Here is a 20,225-nt window from a genome sequence, read left to right as displayed (position 1 = left end):
TGCGGGTTAAACCACAGAGCCTAGGACTTGCTGATCAGAAGGTCGGCGGTTCGAATCCCCGCGATGGGGTGAGCTCCCATTGCTCAGTCCCTGCTCCTGCCAACCTAGCAGTTTGAAAGCATGTCAAAGTGCAAGTAGATAAATAGGTACCGCTCCGGTTAGAAGGTAAATGGCATTTCCGTCCACTGCTCTGGCTTGCCAGAAGCGGCTTAGTCATGCTGGCCACATGACCCAGAAGCTGTACGCCGGCTCCTTCGGCCAATAAAGCGAGATGAGCGCCGCAACCCCAGAGTCGGTCATGACTGGACCTAATGGTCAGGGGTCCCCTTTACCTTTAAGACAGGAAAGCCTCTGGCAAAAGGCTCAGAGCTGGCTCCAGATTCCAAGGAAAAGCAAACCTCGTGCTAGGTAATTTGTTAAGGACAACATGTGAATTACCTAGCTAGACATTTATTTATTTGCTTATCAGGTTTTATATGACCCATCGGGCCAAAACAGCCCCCATCAAGGCAGCTCACGGCCCAGAAACACAGAATTGTAGAATTAGAAGGGACTCCCAACAGTCATCTAGTCTAACCCCGAAATGCAGGAATGACAGCTAAAGAATACCTGCCAGATGGCCATCTGACCTCTGCTTAAAAACCTCCATCAAAGGATAGTCCATCACCTTCTGAAGTAGTCAGTTCCACTGTTGAGCATTCAAGGGATAAATTTTATGAAATAAATAAATAAATAAATAATAAAAAGGAGAGGGGAGGGGAGCAGAGGGGAAAAACCAACTATGTGAGTGTGTGTTAACTTTGAAAAGTTATACAGCCAATAATAATATAAACAAAGCCCTTTTTGAAATAAAATAAACAAAACCTACAGCTTTCTAGGCTTCTGTTTTGATCACTGTTCCACAGCAACTGCTACAACCAGGGCTAAAACAAAAACTGGACATAGAAGGTAAGAAGTTACAAAAACGCAACATTTCAACCTGTGACTTCCAAGGTCTTGGGACTGGAGATCTGACTGTAAGGCAGAACAGTAAACCACATGGATTGCTGAAGTGGGGTGGGGGGAGAAAGAGAGTATACATTATTTTTTTAATAAAAAAAGAAGGAATTCAAGTAAGTGGGCAGGAACTTACTGGAAATGGGATACCTTTTGCCCAGAAAATTCATTAAGGGTGAGGAGAAAGAGGTGGGGGAAGGAGTCGGGTTTCATGCTTCTTGGCTTCACATCGTGTTCCACATGTGCAACAGCTGTACTCCTCTGGAGAGAAATATTCCCCATATCCAATATGAAGGAGCCAGAGCTTCCGAGCTAACAAGAGCTTAGCAACAAGAACAAACCAAAAATGTTCAAGGAAGGGTTTTAAGCCCTCTGTGTCCATTGAGGAACCTCTGCAATCTGCAGAAGAGGAGTCAGAGACTATGTTTTACAACACACTCAGTCGACGCAAGACACAAGGAAGGTTTTCAACCCTTCCCCACTCGCCATGGCAAGTGTGACATTGCTCTTTGGCACAACCTTCTTCCTTGAGAGATGACAATCCTTCTTAGACTGCTATGTCCAGAACAGGGCACAGTACACCAGGTAAGGTTTCACCAAAGTAGAAGAGAGTATCTTAGGATCTGGATCTGACTTCCCCAATCTAGTGTCCTCCATGCATTTTGGTCTACAATTCCCATGACTCCAGCCAGCATGGTGAAGCGTTAGGGATGGTGGAAGTTGTAGATCGAAGCACTGGAACCAACCAGGATGACAAAAGCTAATCTGGACACGACATTTCTGTTGATACAGCCAGGAATTGCATTGGCCTTTTTAGCAGTGGCATGTGGGGGCTCACATTCAGCTCAGGGTCCACGCAGAAAGAAAGAAAAACCGTAGCTGCTTTTCACATGTACTGCTGTCAAGCCAGGTATTGCCCATCCTATATTTGTGCATTACTGCCCTATGCCCTGCGAGCAAAGCCAAATTCCTCTCCCCTGCATTTGCAACCAACTGTGGATGTTCAGGAGCAACAGGCAAAATGAGAACCTTGGGACAGCTTGGCTCCAACCATCCAGATTCCATGAAGTTCAGTAAGCAACACTGGGTCAACCAGTGTCTCTCCTACCTTGCAGGACAGGTGAGCGCATAAGTTGGATAACACTGTGAATACCACCCTGAGTTTCTTAGAGGAAGGATAAGACATAAAGAGAGAGAAATAAAGGAAGCAGAAAATATCAGAGAGGGTAGACTTGCTCCAGGGTAAAGCGGCTCCACAGCAGATCACAGCTGAGTGATGGATAAGCAATCCGTCAAAAATGGCCTGGGAGATGGGGTGTGCATGCAAGGAGCCCACAGAGATGAATGCTGCAGTATTATGAAGACTGGTTAAGGTTTACCGCCAAACATCTGTGGAATGCTAAGGCGTGCCCAGAGGTGGCACATAGCTAACTATAAAAAGGATGTTTTCAACTAAAAGCCAAAGCCAGCTGCCTTCCCTGCATTTAAAGACTGTTAAAACGATGCATCTGGAAAACGAGTAATAAATATTAAGTCCCTTCGGAAAGATCCTGATCTTTGAACCAGGCACGATTGGGGCTCACAGGAACTGCCCTGCTGGATCAAGCCAGTGGACACCTAGCCCAGGGTCCTCTTCTCATAGTGGCCAACCAGGTGCCTGTGGGAAACCTGACAAGAAGCAGGACCTGAGTGCAACACCACTGCACTCCCCACTTGTGATTCCCAGCAATTAAGAGTCATCTCACTTCCTTTTTACATTGGGTGCTGTTGTTGTTGTTGCTGCTGCTTACATTGTTTTTATAACATGCTAGACTTAACCAATGGTTTGCTATGGCGAGTACAGTCGTACCTTGGAAGTCAAAGGGAATCCTTTCCGGAAGTCCTTTCAACTTCCAAAGCATTAGCCTGCCAAAGCGCAGCTTCTGATTGGCTGCAGGAAGCTCCTGCAGCCAATCAGAAGCTGTGGAAGCCCCGTCGGATGTATGGCTTCCAAAATAACGTTCAAAAACCGGAACAGTCGCTTCCGGGTTTCAGTCATTTGGGAGCAAAAATGTTAGAGAACGAAGCTGTTCGAAAAGGTATGGCTGTAGTTCCTTATTAAGCTGAAAAATGAACCAACTCCTTTGATTCTCCCCTCACATGAGCAACATTAAACCAGCAAATCTCTAATTAGCCATAGTTTACTGTTCCATCTGAACTGAGAAACTACAGGGAAACTACTGTTGCCCATTCAGAACAAACCATGGAGCAAAACTTTGTTTTATTCATGGCTTGTTCCAAAGCTGGTAGCCATAGTTTTCAGGGAATTGATGATTAATTACAGACTTCCCAGCTTAAACATGGCTCACAGTAAAGGGAGGAGGGAAGGCGCTAATTGCATGGGCAAAAGGCTTGCATCTTGGCTTAACAAGCAAAGACATAATCATCAGGATACAGCCAGGCCCTCACACTCACAGGCACCACCAGCCCTCTTTATTTCATACCCTTACAAAGAATCTCATCACCATGTGAGTAGTCATGCATTATGAATCAAAGAAAAGATTCCGTGAATGGACTAATCCAGGAAGACTTAGGAGAAGAGAAAAATATTCAACAAATGGCAAAAAGATCTCAATGCTGGGGATCGCTTCACATCTAGGGCATTCCAGAGGGCTGCTGCCACAGCACTAAAAGCCCATAAGCTAGTAGCAGCATGCTTTACTGTAGGGACCCCATCAACAAATCTTCAGCCACAGATCTGAGCAACCAGGGAGAGATACAGCTTTGCAGACTCCCTGGTTCATAATCATACAGGGCTTTTTACACAAGTAATAAAACATTGAAACGAGCGCAGTAGCTAACCAAGAAGCAAGTGACTGCCCTCTCATTGCCCCTTATCTCAATTTGAGGAAAGATACTAGCCACCTTCAAAGGGCTGTTGTTATTACTGAGATAGCACATGCAGAGGTCCTCTGTAATATTACAGCACAAGGAAGAATGAACTCCATAATTATCTTTGAATATAGTTTATGGGAGTCACACTAGGAAAATTATACCCTGCAATGAACATTACAAAGCTATAAACCAGCCTTTGCCAGCCTGGTGCCCTCCAGACATTTTGGACTACAACTCCCATTTGCCCCAGGCAACACAGGCTGATGGGAGCTCCAGTCAGAAACATCTGGAGGGCACCAGGTGGACGAAGGCTACTGTGAATTTATCAATCCCCCCCTTGCCCCTCTTTCCACTGCAAGGTGCCCTGAAGGCCCTTCTTTCCATCTTTAAAATTGTGCACAGCCCTTCTCCCATCCCTTCGCCTCCAATAGCTGTGTGGTGCCAAAAACATCCCAATATATACCAGGAGATGCAAGACACACAGGTGTTAGCAATGGACTCCTGCTCTCCTTGGCTTCCTGTTTGCAATTCCCCAAGAGATCATAATCCGGTTGGAAGAATGCAGGCCAAAGATCCACAACCTTTCCTAAGAGGAAAGTTTACAACTTTGGGGGCTGTTTAATTCAGAGAAACGGAGAGGAAGAGGCAACGCAATAGCAGTGTCTAAAATTATGCGTGCAGTTGAGGAAATGGGTAGAGAAAAGTTTTTTCTCCTTGTCTTATAAACGCGAGAAATTGAGGACGTCCAATGAAATGGAACGTTGAGAGACATAAGAAATAATTTCCTTACACAACACATAGGAGAACTATGGAAGGGGCTCCCAGAAGAGGCAGTGATGGTCACCGACTCAGATGGCTTTAAAAGAGAATTGGGCAAACTCGCGGAGGAGGATAAGGCTATGACATGATTACCGGTTGCTGAAAACTACTAGAGGGGAAAGTGTTGTTGTTGCAGTCTGGTCCTGCTCGCAGATTTCCCATAAAGCATCTGGTTGGCCAATATGAACAGGATGCTGGACCAGGGTGTCTCTGGTCTCACCCACCAGGACTCTTCTTATGTTCTTAAGCAAAAGTGGGATTACAACAAGCCTTTGCTAAAGTTCAAGGGAGGAGAGCCTCATCCAGACAGCCACATTCTACCAGTGCTCTAACGCTTCCTTGCTGTCTCCAGCTTTTCACGGCCAATCAACACAAACACCTTTGAACTGGAATCCCCTCTCCCTTTTTATATTTTTAATCCAACACATAAAAGCAGGCAAGGGCAAATTGTTTATCTGGATGATCCAGAAGTCCTGCAATCTATAGCTATCTTGCAGATTTTGTGCAAAATTTCACAGTGGAAATGCTACAAGTCCCACCAGGGCAGAGAGGTGGATGAGCAAAGGCAAGTCTAGTCATATCTCCTGTCTCCTTCATAAGGGTTTGTGCCCAATAGACTCTAGCAGTTATACTGCTGAAGATAGAGTTTGGGTTTGGGTTTGATTTTTTAAAGAGAATTTCAGGGTTATGTCATCTGGTACGGGGCTGGAAATCAGGAGCCGTTTTTGATTAACTGTTGCTGAATTATTAAAAGTTTGCATTATTTGTTTACTGAATTATTGTTATACTATTGTGCCTATAGTTAATATATGGATGTAAATCTTAAATGCTCATTTTAATGTTCTTTTATTATCATGAGCTGATTTGGGCTCAACATAATTATCAGAGAATAAAATCAGAACATTTTGCTCCCTAAAACACCCCCAGAATCTTCTGTAATGTAGAGCAGAAATCCCACTGCATATAAAGCCCCATACACACCATACATTCCTCCTGCCAATCAGTCATCAGAACTGTAGTTAAGGGTTCTAGGAGCTGTCATTTTGTGGGGTGTGTGTGTGTAAACTATAGTTCCCATATTTCTTGGGTGGTGCTTTCAATGGATGGTATGTACACAGCCCTAGTCAATACAGAAATCATTCCCTGCTGTGACAAAATCCAAGGCTCTATAGATTTCCCTAACCACAGTTTTTTATTATTCCCCTCACTGGAAGTGTTTCAACTGTTTGATACTTCACCACGAAGAAAAAAAGAATGGTTTTGCCAACTTGCGTTCTTACTGCAGAAATTAATTTACAGTATCTGCTGTGACCCTGTGCTTGCAGACACTATCATTCTCCTAAGGCACTTGCAAGGTATCTACATTTAAACACAGACAGCAAGGACTTCATCAGGCATCATTAATCCTGCATTGTTACACATTATCCCACTTTAATTATCTAACCACAGAAGTCAATAGAATGATTCTGAGGACCCAGCTAAGGCGTAAAGGAAGCAAAAGAACACTCTGGGCAATTCCCAAAGCACAGAGATTTATTTTTAAGTCACTAAGCCCATTGTGTTCATAGAAGAACTACACCCATTTCTTTGGAGAATGTTTGTTTCTTGAAACAAAAAGAGCCAGTCGCAGCAATACCCAAGATTTCTTTAAATTCCAGACTCCCTCCACCCTCTACCAAAAACCAAGATCACTATGGTGAAAGTTCAAGAACACGTTTTAATCAGGCTGTCCCTAGAAGCAAAAACTCTCCAGATCCTTGTTGCAAGGCTGCACACATCATACATTTAAAAAACAACAACTCCTGGGACATGTGTGTGTGTGCTTTCAATGTCCTTTAACAGTATGGTGTGTGTACAGTTTCAGCCGATCTACCTGCAAAATCCAAATTTATCATGGTATAAACTGATACCTAGCAATACACTCAATGGTACTCCACAAGACTCCGTTGTATTTTTGGAGAAGAGGTTTCTCATTCAAGGTGAACCACCGCCCACTTGGCTAAAGGGCTCCAGTAAATGTACATCCTGCAGTGACCGTTTCCTAGCCTGGCTCTCAGGATGCATTCTCCACATTCTCCGAAAATTTAGCTCTCTTCTGGTTTACTTGCTGCCTCGCCCATATTGCACCTTGACCACAACATCCCCATCCGAACTGTGCGTCTGATGGAGCCGCCATCGCCACCCTCTTCCTGCGTGGAAAACTATGTGGTTTTAGACAGATCCAGACCAACCGTTTAACGCACTTCCCATACACATTTAAAACACACGACTTCCCCCCAAAAAACACCTGGCAGCTATAGTCTGTGAAGGGTGCTGGGAACTGTAGCTCTGTAACGGGGAAACTGCAGTTCCCATGATTCTTAGGGGAGAAACCATGTTCTTAAAATGTGCATAGGGAGTGCTTTGTAAGTTGTTTTAAACTGTTTCTAATACAGTCGACTCCTCACTTACGCAAGGGTTATGTTCCGCACATGTATGTGAAAACATGTATAATGGAGAACACCATCTGAAAAGCCTGTCCATACCATCTAAACCTCTGGAAACCCTTGAAAAGCCTTTTTAAAAACCAGCAGCGCTTACTAGCCACCCCCCCGCATTTTTCATGTTTTAAGTTTTCACACTCTTTTCTAGCCGTTTCTGCCCTTTCCATGCCTTTTCGCAGTTTAAAATCCATTTGTTTATTTTCCGCCACCATGCATATACGCAGCCACACACTAGTTAAACACACATTAAGTGGAGAGTCGCCTGTACTCTTTTTAGTGCTGTAACCCATCCTAGGACCTTAGAGTGAAGGGCAGGAAATAAATAAATAAATAATATTGATTATTATGGATGGTGTGGATGCTCCCCGACAGTGGGAGAACAAAGAGCAGGCAGTGCTCAGAAAACCCTCAGTCTGGAAGCGCCACAAGTCTCAGGGTGCTGTCACATACACTGTAAAAGCAGGAATATAGGAAGTAAGAACCACTGATCCATCTAGGTCAGTACTGTCTCCAGGGTTCTAGACAAGAGACTTTCCCAGCCCTACCTAGAGATGCTGCCAGGGACTGAACCAGGGCCCTTCTGCATTCAAAGCAGATACTCTGCCACTGAGCTATGGCACCTCCCCACCCTCTCTACAGATCAAGGTGCTTTCTTGAAGCCTGCAACAATACAGTGGAACCTCGGTTTTTGAACTTAATCCGTTCCAGAAGACCGTTCAGCTTCCAAAAAGTCTGAAAACCAAGGATCAATGGGCTGGTCAATGGGGGGGGGGGATGAAAAACACGGCTCGGAAGCCGTTCAGCTTCTGAAAATCGTTTGAAAACTGGAGTAGTTTTTGGCATTCAGGAGCCGAAACGTTCCAAAATGGAGGCATTTGGGAACTGAGGTTTGACTGTACTTACATATTCACAGCCCTTCTGCCCACTGCAAGAATTCAGAGGGCATTGGGCCCGGTGGGTAAAAAGCAGATAAAAAGAGATGAGAAAGTGAAGCAGTACGGAAGGAAATGTATTGCAGCCTGTAACCAGAGCATATTGGGATTAAAGGTGGATCTGCATGTGAAAAGGGCGGACAGCTATTGGTCTATATTATTTCCTGAGAGGCAGCTGGGTTTGTCTCTTGCAGTAAAAACAATCAAAGGAGTCTTGAGGCCCCTGACAAGACTCACACATGTATTATAGCAGAAGCTTTTGTCAGCTGTAGCCCAATTCACCAGATGCACGGAGTGAAATCTTAGCTGGAAGGTATATACAAGAGACAATCCTAAAGTGCGAGTTGAATGGCAATGAGATGCAAACAATTACAGTCAGTGGTAACTGGGGCCTAAATGTAGGTTCAAACAGGCACATCTTTTACAGTAGCAGTTCGGTGATAATTACTCAGCATTGTGGAGCACTGACTGTAGGAGGGCACAAACCACCCATGACGAAACTGGCTTAGATAACACAGATACTGTAGCAAAGATAAGCCACTTAACACATGTAGTGTGATAAAAATACCTTGTCTCAGTGTAACCCACAAGGTCTACCTTTATTCTAAAGGCAGCAGCACAGTACATCAAGTCCCAGGGGAAGAGGGAGGAAGACCCAGAATTTAGAATTTAAATGTGAGCCCAGTTGAGTTCTGGGCCTCAGAACAAATTCCTGCGCTCAAAATTATTTTTGTACTCCAGTGACAGTTGGAGGAACTCATGGTTCTAGTTTTGCTTTTGTTTTTTAAAGTGTATCTTACAAATTGTATATCAGAGACTGACCACTTGTGTCCTAGATTAGCACCCTGCCACCCACATCCATACAAATGATGTCAACAAAGATGGCAGGCGAACCTTGCTGGGGAGAGCATTCTACAAACAGAGAACAACCAATGAAGAAATCTTCTCCTCCCTTCAAGCCTCCCTCAGAGGGACCAGGAGAAGTGTCTCAGATGAAGATCTAAGGCAGGCTTCCTCAAACTCAGCCCTCCTCATGTTTTGAGACTACAATTCCCATCATCCCTGACCACTGGTCCTGCTAGCTAGTGATCATGGGAGTTGTAGGCCAAAAAACAGCTGGAGGGCCAAGTTTGAGGAAGCCTGATCTAAGGGACCAGATAGGTTCATACTGGGAAAGGCACTCCAGAAAAATACTGGAGTCATGAGCCGTATAACAATGTAATAAACCAGCACTCTGAATTGGGCACAGAAGCATACAATGCACAATACATGTACACCCATGTTAAAAGTGGTGCAGCAACAGCATTTTTCACACGGTGGCAACTTAGGCACACCCTGGGATCAACTACAGAAAGCCTCAGAGGCACTCCCAGCTGGATTCCCAGTTAGAATCCAGAGCAATGTATGTACTCTGGAGAAAAGCATCTGCACTGCAAATACCTCCAGACTCCTCAAGAGAGAAAGAGAGTATCCCTGAGAGAGGAACAAAACACACACATACCTGGGACATGGGCCAGTTTGAACAAGGGGGACAATTCCATTTCAGCCACAAATAAAGTGGTTAGTCAAGACCCCTGACCAGGAGCAAAGCAATTCCACAGAGAACACTTCCTACCCAAAATGATGCAGGAAGGAGGTCAGCCTCATCTGTAGTCACTCCCGAAACCTACCAGCATAGGACACCACAAACTGATTGGGATTTCTTAAAACTTTACAACGGATTTACTCACATCCTGGAAAAGCGGCCTACATTTCATAAAACAATTAAATAAAGCGAAAGAACAATGGGGGGTGTCAGGAATCGCCGCCCCATACAAAGAAACATTTCAGTCCTACACGATACTCTCCATCTTCCCAGAGGGGCCAAGCGCAACAGATGCCCCTTTGTGCAAGCCAGCCACTCCATACTAAATCATTCTGACAGCCAAGACACACATTTACAGAGCGTTAGGAAAGCAGGAGGCAAGGACGGAAACAAACAGTGGGAGAGACACACACACAGAGAGAAAGCACTATTTCAGGACTTTCTGGACTGTATAGCATGAACTTTAGCCTTTTTTAATGAGAGAGAGAGAGAGAAGTGGTGATGATGCCTTATAGCTCAAAAGAAAAGAAAATTTTCAAAGCTGCCAAACAGCTCAGTTTTTCCAGTTCAGCAAAACCTCATAACAGAACGCTAAGCACAGCAGCTCCCACCCCTCAAAGACACTTCTGAAACTTTACAAACTTCCCAGCTCATGCGTGCAAAACATGAGTGGTGTGTGCCTGCACACGCAATGACAGCCACGCACGGAATGTAAAGAATGAATGGCCAAAATAACAACCATGATTAATTACTTGGCCCATATAATAATCCCCACCCTGTTCAGCTTAGGTGTTACTGCCCTGCCCGTAAGAAAGAGCTGCCGTCGCCTGGGCCCACCAAGAGTCCTGGAAAACAGAGTTGTGCTGGTTTCAACGCAGTTAGTTACGTGCAAGGTTTTTTGCGTAGAAGTGGAAGGAGGAAGGAACACCAGCGTTTGGCACTAACGGGAATAAGGCAAGAGACTCATGCTGTTATTTCCAACAGAAGAGGAAAGTAAACGAGATATGGACGCACGGACCCAACAGAATATTTGTAGGCTCCCCAGTTTGCATAACACACCTACTGTATTCTACAAATGCAAGTTAAGGAAGGCCTTGCTCTTGAGCAGCCTTTGCCAACCTGATGCCCTCCAAATATGTTTTGGGCTAGAATTCCCATCAGCCTCGTGCCTGCAGAAGCTGAAGCCTCTGACATCTAGAGGACATCAAGATGACCGAGGCTGTTCTTGAGTACCTTCTTGAGCCCAATGGTTGCCATTAATTTGATTCTGAATTGATTTTTGAATGTATATTACCATATTTTTTGCTCTATAAGACTCACCTTTTCCCTCCTAAAAAGTAAGGGGAAATGTGTGTGTGTCTTATGGAGCGAATGCAGGCTGCGCAGCTATCCCAGAAGCCAGAACAGTAAGAGGGATCGCTGTGCAGCGATCCCTCTTGCTATTCTGGCTTCTGAGATTCAGGATATTTTTTTGTTTTTTTGTTTTCCTCCTCCAAAAACTAGGTGCGTCTTATGGTCTGGTGTGTCTTATAGAGCGAAAAATACGGTAATTAATTGACTGTGATTTTATGTAAATTGTGCTATTTTTGCTGTTGTTAGCCGCTCTGAGCCCGGCTTTGGCTGGGGAGGGTGGGATATAAATAAAAAATTATTATTATATTATTATTATTATTATTCTGCAATCGCAAGTCTACCAGTACCTCTGTGGGTTGTGAGGGAAGAGATACACAAGAGCTGCTATGGATCAAGACTGTCCATCACTTATCCAGACATCGCTGAGGAGCACTACATTCAATGCTTAAAGGTACACTACTTCTCAACAGTGAGGTTCTATTTCTTTCTCAGAGGACGTTTGCATGAGCCTGACTTCCAGTACAGGGGAGGGGTTTCCCGTATCAGAGTGTCTAGCTGCCTGCATACAGATACAATGGTACCTATACGCTTCAGGTTACAGACTCCACTAACTCAGAAATATTACCTCGGGTTAAGAACTTTGCTTCAGGACTAGAACAGAAATTGTGCAGCAGCAGCGGGAGGCCCCATTAGCTAAAGTGGTGCTTCAGGTTAAGAACAGTTTCAGGTTAAGAACGGACCTCCGGAATGAATTAAGTTCTTAACCCAAGGTATCACTGTACACCTTCACACCTGCTTCTAAATCAAGGTGCACCTCCCTCATATATATGCTTGAGCTTAACTAACTACTAACTGCTTCCAGGGAAGACCAGATCTTTCATGCTCTCAGTCCTACCCAGAGGCCCACAGGTTCCGCATCCTTGTTTTGGAACATAGAAACCTGCCTTATACCAATCCAGACCCTCGGCCCATCAAGAGCAGGGTTTCAGACAGGGGACATTCCCCAGTGATTCCTGGAGATGCCATCCAAGCAAAGCAGATGTTCTACTGCTGAGCTACTGCCATATATGTGAATCTGGCCTCTTCATTATACAGCTTTTGGGGAATGCTGAAAAGACACCTCTTGACCCTGGCATTTGACATTTCAGTTGTGTACGTCCCGTCTTATTTCTTGCAACTATAAGTTGTTTTGAACTGTTTTCAACATTGTGCTTCAATTGCTGAAAGCTGCCCTTGGACCTTATGGGGATGGGCAGGTAATTAATAATACGGTAATATTAATAACAATACAGCAGCAAGTCTTCTTGATGAAAGCACTCGCTCTCACTCACTCACTCACTCACTTGGGCTTTCTAAAATGCCAAAATAGAACTATGAGCAGGTGAGCTGACCATCCAAAGACAAGACTATAAACAAAGACTATAAAGCAGCTTTCCACAACCTGGTGCCCACTAAATGTTTTGGACTACAATTCCCACCAGCCGCAGTTGGCATGGTGAGCCCCGGGTTGGGGAATGCCACCAGAAAGTACTTCATGATAGAAATCAACTTTATATTTAAAAGAAAATATTCTGTTTATAATTTTCACGATATACAGTGAGATTTAAAGAATTCAAAAGCTGTTTTAGAAAATGCATGTGTATAGATTTGCAGGACATAAAGTTAAAAAGCAGTAGTTACACTCCTTGCATTTCCAGCTCCTTAAGGATGTGTAAATGCTCCGAGGTGTGGAGAGGTTGTCCCCAAAGTGTCCAGCTGTATGCAAGAGGCTCCATCAGCCTCCCCCAACCAGGCACCCTCCAGGTGTTTGGGAGTTGTAGTCTAAAACTTTTGGGGGGCACCAGGTTGGCAAAGGTGGCTTACACAGCACCTTGAATGAATAAAGGAGATCCCAGGCCTTTTACACAGGGGCACTTCTAAGAACTATACCACCCTTTCATTCGGACTGATGGATCCAGTTTTCAAAAAACTCTCAGCAAAATCCTAACCATGTCTACCAAGAAGCAGTCCCTAATGAATTCAAAGGGGCTTCTTCCCAGGTATGGGGTGGGTGCTCGGATCGCAGCCTCAACGCGCTGCACAGGGGCAAGAAGGAAGAACAGCCGATCCCCCACTTTTTTGCTATTGTTCCACCCCCGCATAAGACCAAGTCCAAATACACGGTTACAAGCGACATGCCGGAGATCCCGCTTAGCAACCCACTTTCCTCGCCGCGTTGCGGAAGAACCGGTCGGCGTGGTTTCCTGTGGGGCCACCAGGTGGTTCAAGGAGGGGAAGGGGTCTCCCCAGCCTAGCCAGAAGAGGTTTCAGAGGGGGAACCAAAAGCAAAAGCAGCGGGAAGTGTGGCAGGACCCCAGAGGCACCTGCTTCCCCGCCTCCGCCGCACGCCGGCCCTCTGCCCATGCCCAGAGGCGCCCTCTCCTCACCTGGGGATGGTGATGCACTTGGTGTTGACGCTCTGGGTGGTGATGGCCTTCTCCAGCTCGTCCAGCTGCCCGGTCTTCTTGAGCTTCTTGACCAGGCTCTTGACCGCCTTCTCGCACCACTTCTCCTCCTGCCCGTTCTGCTCGCCTTTCTTCCAGCCCAGCAGGCGCTTGACGATGGGGGGAGTGAAGGGCAGGATGGACGACATGGCTGCGCCGCCGGCGGCCCAGACGGGGAGGAGGAGAGACGGAGACGCGAGAGAGGACGGCCAGCCGGCGGCGGGAAAACGACGGAGAGAAAGCGAGAGAGGCGCCGCCAAAGACCCAACAACTTCCCTCGACGAGACGAACTTGGCGGCGGCCCCCGGGCCGACCCGCTTGGCTCCGGCGGCCCGCGGGCTGCAGGAGCGAAGAGCAGGCGGCAGCGGCTGCACAAAGGCGGCGCGCGTCGGGGTCGAGGCTGCAAGGGGTGGCCGCTGGCCGGCTTGGCCCGGGGACAAAGCTGAGGAGAGCGCCGCAGCTGCTGCAACCTCCTCCTCCTCCTGCTGCTGCTTCAAACTTTCTCCCGACTTCTTCTCCGGCTGCTCGGTGAAGGCGCCTCTGGCGGTGGCTAGAGCAGCGTCTGCGTCGGCCGGGCCCTCCCCGAGCTCCTCCTCCTCGCTGCGTTTTCTTGCGCGCGTAAAAACGCGCGCTCCGCGGCCGTCTGAGTCTCATGCAAATGCGCGGGCCGCCCCCGCCGGAGGCGAAGCGAGGGGGCGGAGAGAGGAGGAGGAGGAGGAGGAGGCCGCTTGCCGGCGGCCCTGGCACTCCGGACAGCGCTCCCGGGACAGGCCAGGCGGCGCGGAAGGGGAGCAAAAAGGGGGAAAGTTTCCTTCCACCTCCCCGCGCAGCGCACCATCTTCCGACGAAGGCGGGGGTTTTGCCTGTTGCGTCTGAACCTCCCTGTGCTGCTGGTCAAAGCCACAAAATCAGGAGAGAAAGTGTGCCGTAGTGGTTAGAGCGGTGGCTCCCAAACCTTTTTTGGGGGGGTCAGCCCCCTTGGTTCCATCTACTGTCGCTCCCAGGGCCCCCGCCCCTGCCCCATAACAAGGATTATTCAGAATTTGGCTTTGCGCGGCCCACGAAGGAAGATAATAACACAATGAAAGGCAAAACAGTAACAGCTGCACATTTATTCGAAATCCAGTTAAAGCCATCTACCGTATTTTTCGCTCTATAAGATGCACCAGACCACAAAACGCACCTAGTTTTTGGAGGAGGAAAACAAGAAAAATATGCTGAATCTCAGAAGCCAGAACAGCAAGAGGGATCGCTGCGCAGTGAAAGCAGCAATCCCTCTTGCTGTTCTGGCTTCTGGGATAGCTGAGCAGCCTGCATTCACTCCATAAGACGCACACACATTTCCCCTTACTTTTTAGGAGGGAAAAAGTGAGTTTTATAGAGCAAAAAAATGGTAATTCAACAAAATCGATGAACGTGATCCAGGGATAGCAGCTTTCGCCTTGCCTCTTAGCGCCCTTCCCAAGTAATCCCTCCCCTCCCACAGGGACAGTACTTTGGGAACGACTGAGTTAAAAGTGTATCCAGGAGACTCCTAGGTTCCAAGAAATCCCCACTCGGCCATAAAGTTCACCGGGTGAGACATTTTAGTAAGTCACTACCTCTCTAGCTCTAAACCTACCTCACAAGGTTGTTGTGAGGATCAAAGGGATAGCAGGGGGGGAGAGAACTGTTTGTGCCACCTTCAGCTCTGGAGGAAAGTTAAGGTGTAAAGGTCATGTTTACTTACTTCATTGATGAATCACATTTCCATGAGGTGTCTGGAAGTGACCTACAATACAATATTTTATTTATTTATTTATCTATCAATAAACATATATATATATATAAAACAGTTACAAGTAGCAACAGCATATATTTAAACCATTTAATACATACATACAGTTTAAAGCTGCAAATGGCACACACATAAAGTTAAATCAGATCCAAGACAGAGACCAACTAGGATAAATATTTTAGAGGAATGTCTTTCACAGGTGCTGAAGAGATAACAGAGGAACCTGCCTGATGTGCAATAGGAGGTGGTGGTAGTAATAATAACAGTAATGATAATGATAATGATAGGCTTTGGTACTATTTATATTGTTATCTATGATAAAATAATAAATTCTTCTTCCCACCAGGGGGTTTGGCCTTGAAGCCTCTGTGGAATACCAGAGCTGGGGGCTGGAGTCGTGGAAATATAAGCAAACATGCCTTGGAGCGTGTGCAAGGTGCCTTAATAGCTCACTGTTTCATTCTTTACCATATTTTCATCCTGCTTTTCAGACAATGAGATCACATCAATTTTAAAAAGGACAGAAAGACGGAGTAGTCCTGCCTGCCCTGAGGTTTTCCAAACAGAAAAGTCAGGGCACTCAAGGAAACTGCAGCTGGCTGCTACACCCAGCCTATTTGCTGCACTGAACTCATTGCAAGAAGAGGGAAAGAAACAGAGCGGTGTAATGGTTAGAGTGTCAGACTAGGACCTGGGAAAGCAGGATTCAAATCCCCACTAAGCTAGGAAGCTTACCTGGTGACCTTGAGCCAATCACTAGTCTAGCCTACCTCACAGGACTGTTGTGAGGGTGAAAGGGGGAAGTACTATGTGTGCCACTTTGAGTCTGTTGGAGGAAAGGTAGGGTACAAAGGTCATGAATAAATATAAATAAATAATGGTAAGAAATAGTCCTGGTGCTATTTATCATTTATATATGCATGTGTGCACTTTGTATTTGCAAAGCACTTGCCAATTTGCCCTTGTGACAACCCTTTGAGGCGGGACTTCTGTTATTTCAATTTTAGCAGATGAAAGGTTGGGTGAGAGTGACATGACCAAGGCCACGCAGCCAGTCAGTGGCAGAGGAGGAACCTGAGGAAGTTCTCCCGACCCACCCAGAGCCAATTTTGGGAGGTAAAAGGCATAGGGGAAAGGGAGGTGGGAGCCCCTTTGCTTAAGCAGAAGTCCTCATGCAGACCTTCTGCTCTTGGGGTTCATTGGGTGATTCCCACCCTGTACCTTTAAAGCACATTTGAAGCACATTCTTGCCCTCAAAGAATTCTGGGCACTGTAGTTTGCAGCTCACAGAGTTCCATTTCCTGGCAACCCTTCGCAAACTACAAGGCCCAGAATTCTTTGAGGGAAAGAACGTGCTTCAAATGTGCTTTAAAGGTATTGGGTGTATGCATAGTCTTAGCTGGTGGGGTGTAGTTCACGCCACAGAAGCTGCTTTAGTTTCTGAAGATTGGGCTGGATCTAAAAGCACCGTGACTGCAGACCTCACCTTAAGAAAGAGTAGGACTCCAGTCCATAGCATCATGTGCCCACCTGCAGCACCTCCATCTTGTCTGAACTGAGCTTCGTTGTTGTTGATAGTTTCTTGGCTTTTTTGGCCTGCATCCAGTCCACTATGGATCACAAACAACAATTCAGCACTTCTACAGCTTTTTGAAACTGGTGGAAAAGAGATGTAGAATCTGAGGGTCATAAGCATACTAATGAAAGCTCACTCCAAACCCACAGATAATGGTGTGTGGGTGCAGGGCTTTTATTAAAGCCAGAACTTGCCAGAACTCAGTTCCAGCATCTCTCAGGTGGGCACCATTGCCATTACAGTGGTGCCTCGGGTTACATACGCTTCAGGTTACAGACTCCGCTAACCCAGAAATAGTACCTCGGGTTAAGAACTTTGCTTCAGGATGAGAACAGAAATCGTGCTCTGGTGGCTTGGCGGCAGCAGGAGGCCCCATTAGCTAAAGTGGTGCTTCAGGTTAAGAACAGTGTCAGGTTAAGAACAGACCTCCGGAACGAACTAAGTACTTAACCCGAGGTACCACTGTATAAGAGAACGAGGGAGGCGTTCATGGTGAGTTCTGGCCCCTCTTTTTCTAGAAAAATAGCACTGGGTGGGTGAGTTTCTTTGGGGTCACGGGCGATGTTAGACAATAGAGGTTAAGCCCCTGGTGGCCAAACGGGGTCCGCTGAACCTCTAGTAGCCAACCCTTATTGTATAGCTAATGGTTAAGAGCGGCTCCCATAACTGCGCAATGTATTAGACTGGATTTTGGCCTTGTTTTCATTCATTTGCTTTGGCCTGGTCAGAACCTTCCTCACCAATCTATTTCAACTACAAAATTTGCTTGTAAATTTTCTATGGTTATGGGAGTGTTAGGATTACTCCAAAGGCTACCTGCAAACCCACAGATCTGTCTCCAAAGCCCTAGACAGGGTTGCTTTCTGGCAAAGAGTTTTGGACATTCTCATAATGGAAAAATAACCGAAAGGAAAAGGACAGAGTCGTCCTAATTTTATACGGTCTGGATCCCTTTTCTGGCACAATAAGAGTCTGGTGCCTTACAAACTTCCTTCAGGATTATGTAAATCAAATAATGTGCCCTTTTAAGTGATGAGAATGGCTTTTCAGCGCACACACCCCCAATAACAAACTACTAGAAGCAAGGCTCTTTAACCCAGAGATTTTATTTTCTGTTAAATATTAAGATGCGTCAGTGTCTGTGATCTGGAGGTTGAGATGAAAGTGCACCATTCTCCATAGTTTATGTATTGGAAAAGCAATTGAAATAAAAATAATAATATTTTCATGGGTAGCATGCGCCACTCAGTCCCGTAATAACAAAACCATGAGATCCTAGTAAATGTTTTTATGTGTCTAGCTAATTTTTAAAAGCCTCCTTGGGGGCAATCCTATACTAGAGTTATGCCAGCTGAGAGGCTTTAGGATTTGATGGAGTTCCCACAATGCCAGTGGCATAACAGCTAAGCTAGCAAAATCTGTCCCCACAATACACCAGTGCAACGACTGAAACAAGGTAGACATGTGGGCGGCACAAGTGAACGCTGAATTCTATAAACCCGGGGAGGGGGCTCAGGCCTGGGGGTCAAATGTGGCCCTCCGTGCCTTTCCCTCTGGCCCCCGGAACTCTCCCCAGGTCACACCCATCACTGTCCAGCATTACACCCTGGCTGGAATATGTCCTTGAACTCTTATCTTGCTTGTCTGGATGGAGGAAGCAGATGGGTAAGATTTAGAGAACTAAAAAATTGAGAGAAACAAACAACAGTACAGTGGTACCTTGGGTTAAGAACTTAATTCGTTCTGGAGGTCTGTTCTTAACCTGAAACTGTTCTTAACCTGAAGCACCACTTTAGCTAATGGGGCCTCCCGCTGCTGCCACGCCTCCACCGTGTGATTTCTGTTCTTATCCTGAAGCAAAGTTCTTAACCCGAGGTAATATTTCTGGGTTAGTGGAGTCTGTAACCTGAAGTGTATATAACCTGAAGCGTATGTAACCTGAGGTACCACTGCATTATCAAGTGGGAAGGGCCATAGCAAAGTGGGAGAGCGCTGGCCTTGCATGCGCAAGGTGCCAGGTGCAATCCTCAGCATCTCCAGGTAGGCCTGGAAACGTCCTCTGTCTGACACACCCTTAGAGGGACCATTGGTCTTGCTCAGCATAAAACAAATTCCTCTATTCCTGGGAGGGTCTGCGGTGGCTCAGGGGCTCGTGCTTTGCACATGGAAGGTCCCAGTTTCAGTCCTCAGCATCTTTAAGAAGGGGTGGGTATGCCCCCTGCCTGAGACTCCAGAGACCCACTGCTGGTCCATATGCAGACAATACTGACCTACATGGACCGTTAATTTGACCAGGCGTATGCTTGGTTCCCACTTGCAGGTTTCCCACAGTCTTTCGGTTGGCCACTGTCAGAAGAGGATGGAGGGCTAGGTGGGCCTTTCTGATGGTTTTAAGCCATCTCCCAATGTTTAGGGCTGGCCCACCCATGAGGCTCCATGAGGTGGTTGCCTCAGGCAGCAGGCTGGGGACAGCTGGGAGGAGCGGCAGATCTAGGCCCTAAGGAACAACACTGTTCACTGCTTCCTGTGTTTGTCACCCACCCCTGCCTCCTCTTCCTCCTCCTCCTCCTCTGCACCCCCCCGCCTGCTCCTCTCCGGACTCCTTTTTTCTCATCCGCCTCTTTCAGTGTGCAGGGGTTTCCTCTGGGCGGCCTCCAGTTGCCTCAGACGGCAGGAATGAGGAGGCGGGTGGTGTGTGTGTGTGTGTGTGTGTGTGTGCCATTTTCTGTTCTGCTTCAAGCAGCGAAATGTCCTAGGTCAGCCCTGTCAACATTCCTAAATTCATAGAAACCCAGGATGTATATGCAGGCCTGACACCATCTTCCCCAGGGGGAAAAGGAGGTGGGAAGTTTTCTCATCCTCCAACAGTGAGAAAAAGGAATAGGGTTGCTGTTAGAAATGGCAGGGAAGGCTGGATCCAGCGGCTGAAAAACATCTTCATGTATGCGGCAATGGCCGCGAGAGTTTTAATAGCACAAGGATGGAAGACTGAAGAAACCACAACTAAATAATCATGGCAAGAAAAATTAATGGATTATGCAGAACTAGCAAAACTGACATACAAGCTACGGGACAAGCATAACTGTGATTTTAAAGATGAATGGGAACCCTTTACAAAGTATTTGAAGACACAACAAAGCGAACTGGACTCCTTGGCTGGTTTTGAATAAACATTCACAAACTTTTTATTGATAATAATCAGCTAAATAGTTTGAGGATCTATACAACTGTGTAACATGCAGAAAACAGCATTTTTAGAGAATTCAAAGACTGGAACTGAGGGAAGTCGGAGGGTGGGTTCTGTGGGGGGAGGGAGGAAAAATGGGGAGAATAAGGATGATATGTTT

At 46.3% G+C, this 20,225-nt stretch overlaps 1 protein-coding gene across 1 annotated transcript in view; it reads right to left on the bottom strand.

Moving 5' to 3' along the window:
• The window catches only part of SMAD3 (SMAD family member 3), a 60,584-nt gene extending 46,764 nt beyond the window's left edge, over positions 1-13,820 (bottom strand). The window contains exon 1 of the mRNA XM_053364056.1: positions 13,469-13,820. Within this exon, the coding sequence (XP_053220031.1) occupies positions 13,469-13,674 (206 nt within the window). The 5' untranslated portion in view covers positions 13,675-13,820. The remainder of the gene's footprint in view (positions 1-13,468) is intronic.
• Between the last annotated feature and the right edge of the window lie 6,405 nt (positions 13,821-20,225).

The sequence above is a fragment of the Podarcis raffonei genome, chromosome 14, assembly GCF_027172205.1.
Source record: "Podarcis raffonei isolate rPodRaf1 chromosome 14, rPodRaf1.pri, whole genome shotgun sequence".
Classification (NCBI taxonomy): domain Eukaryota; kingdom Metazoa; phylum Chordata; class Lepidosauria; order Squamata; family Lacertidae; genus Podarcis; species Podarcis raffonei.
Note: the sequence above shows the minus strand (reverse complement) of the source record. Positions and strands in the feature narration are given on the sequence as shown.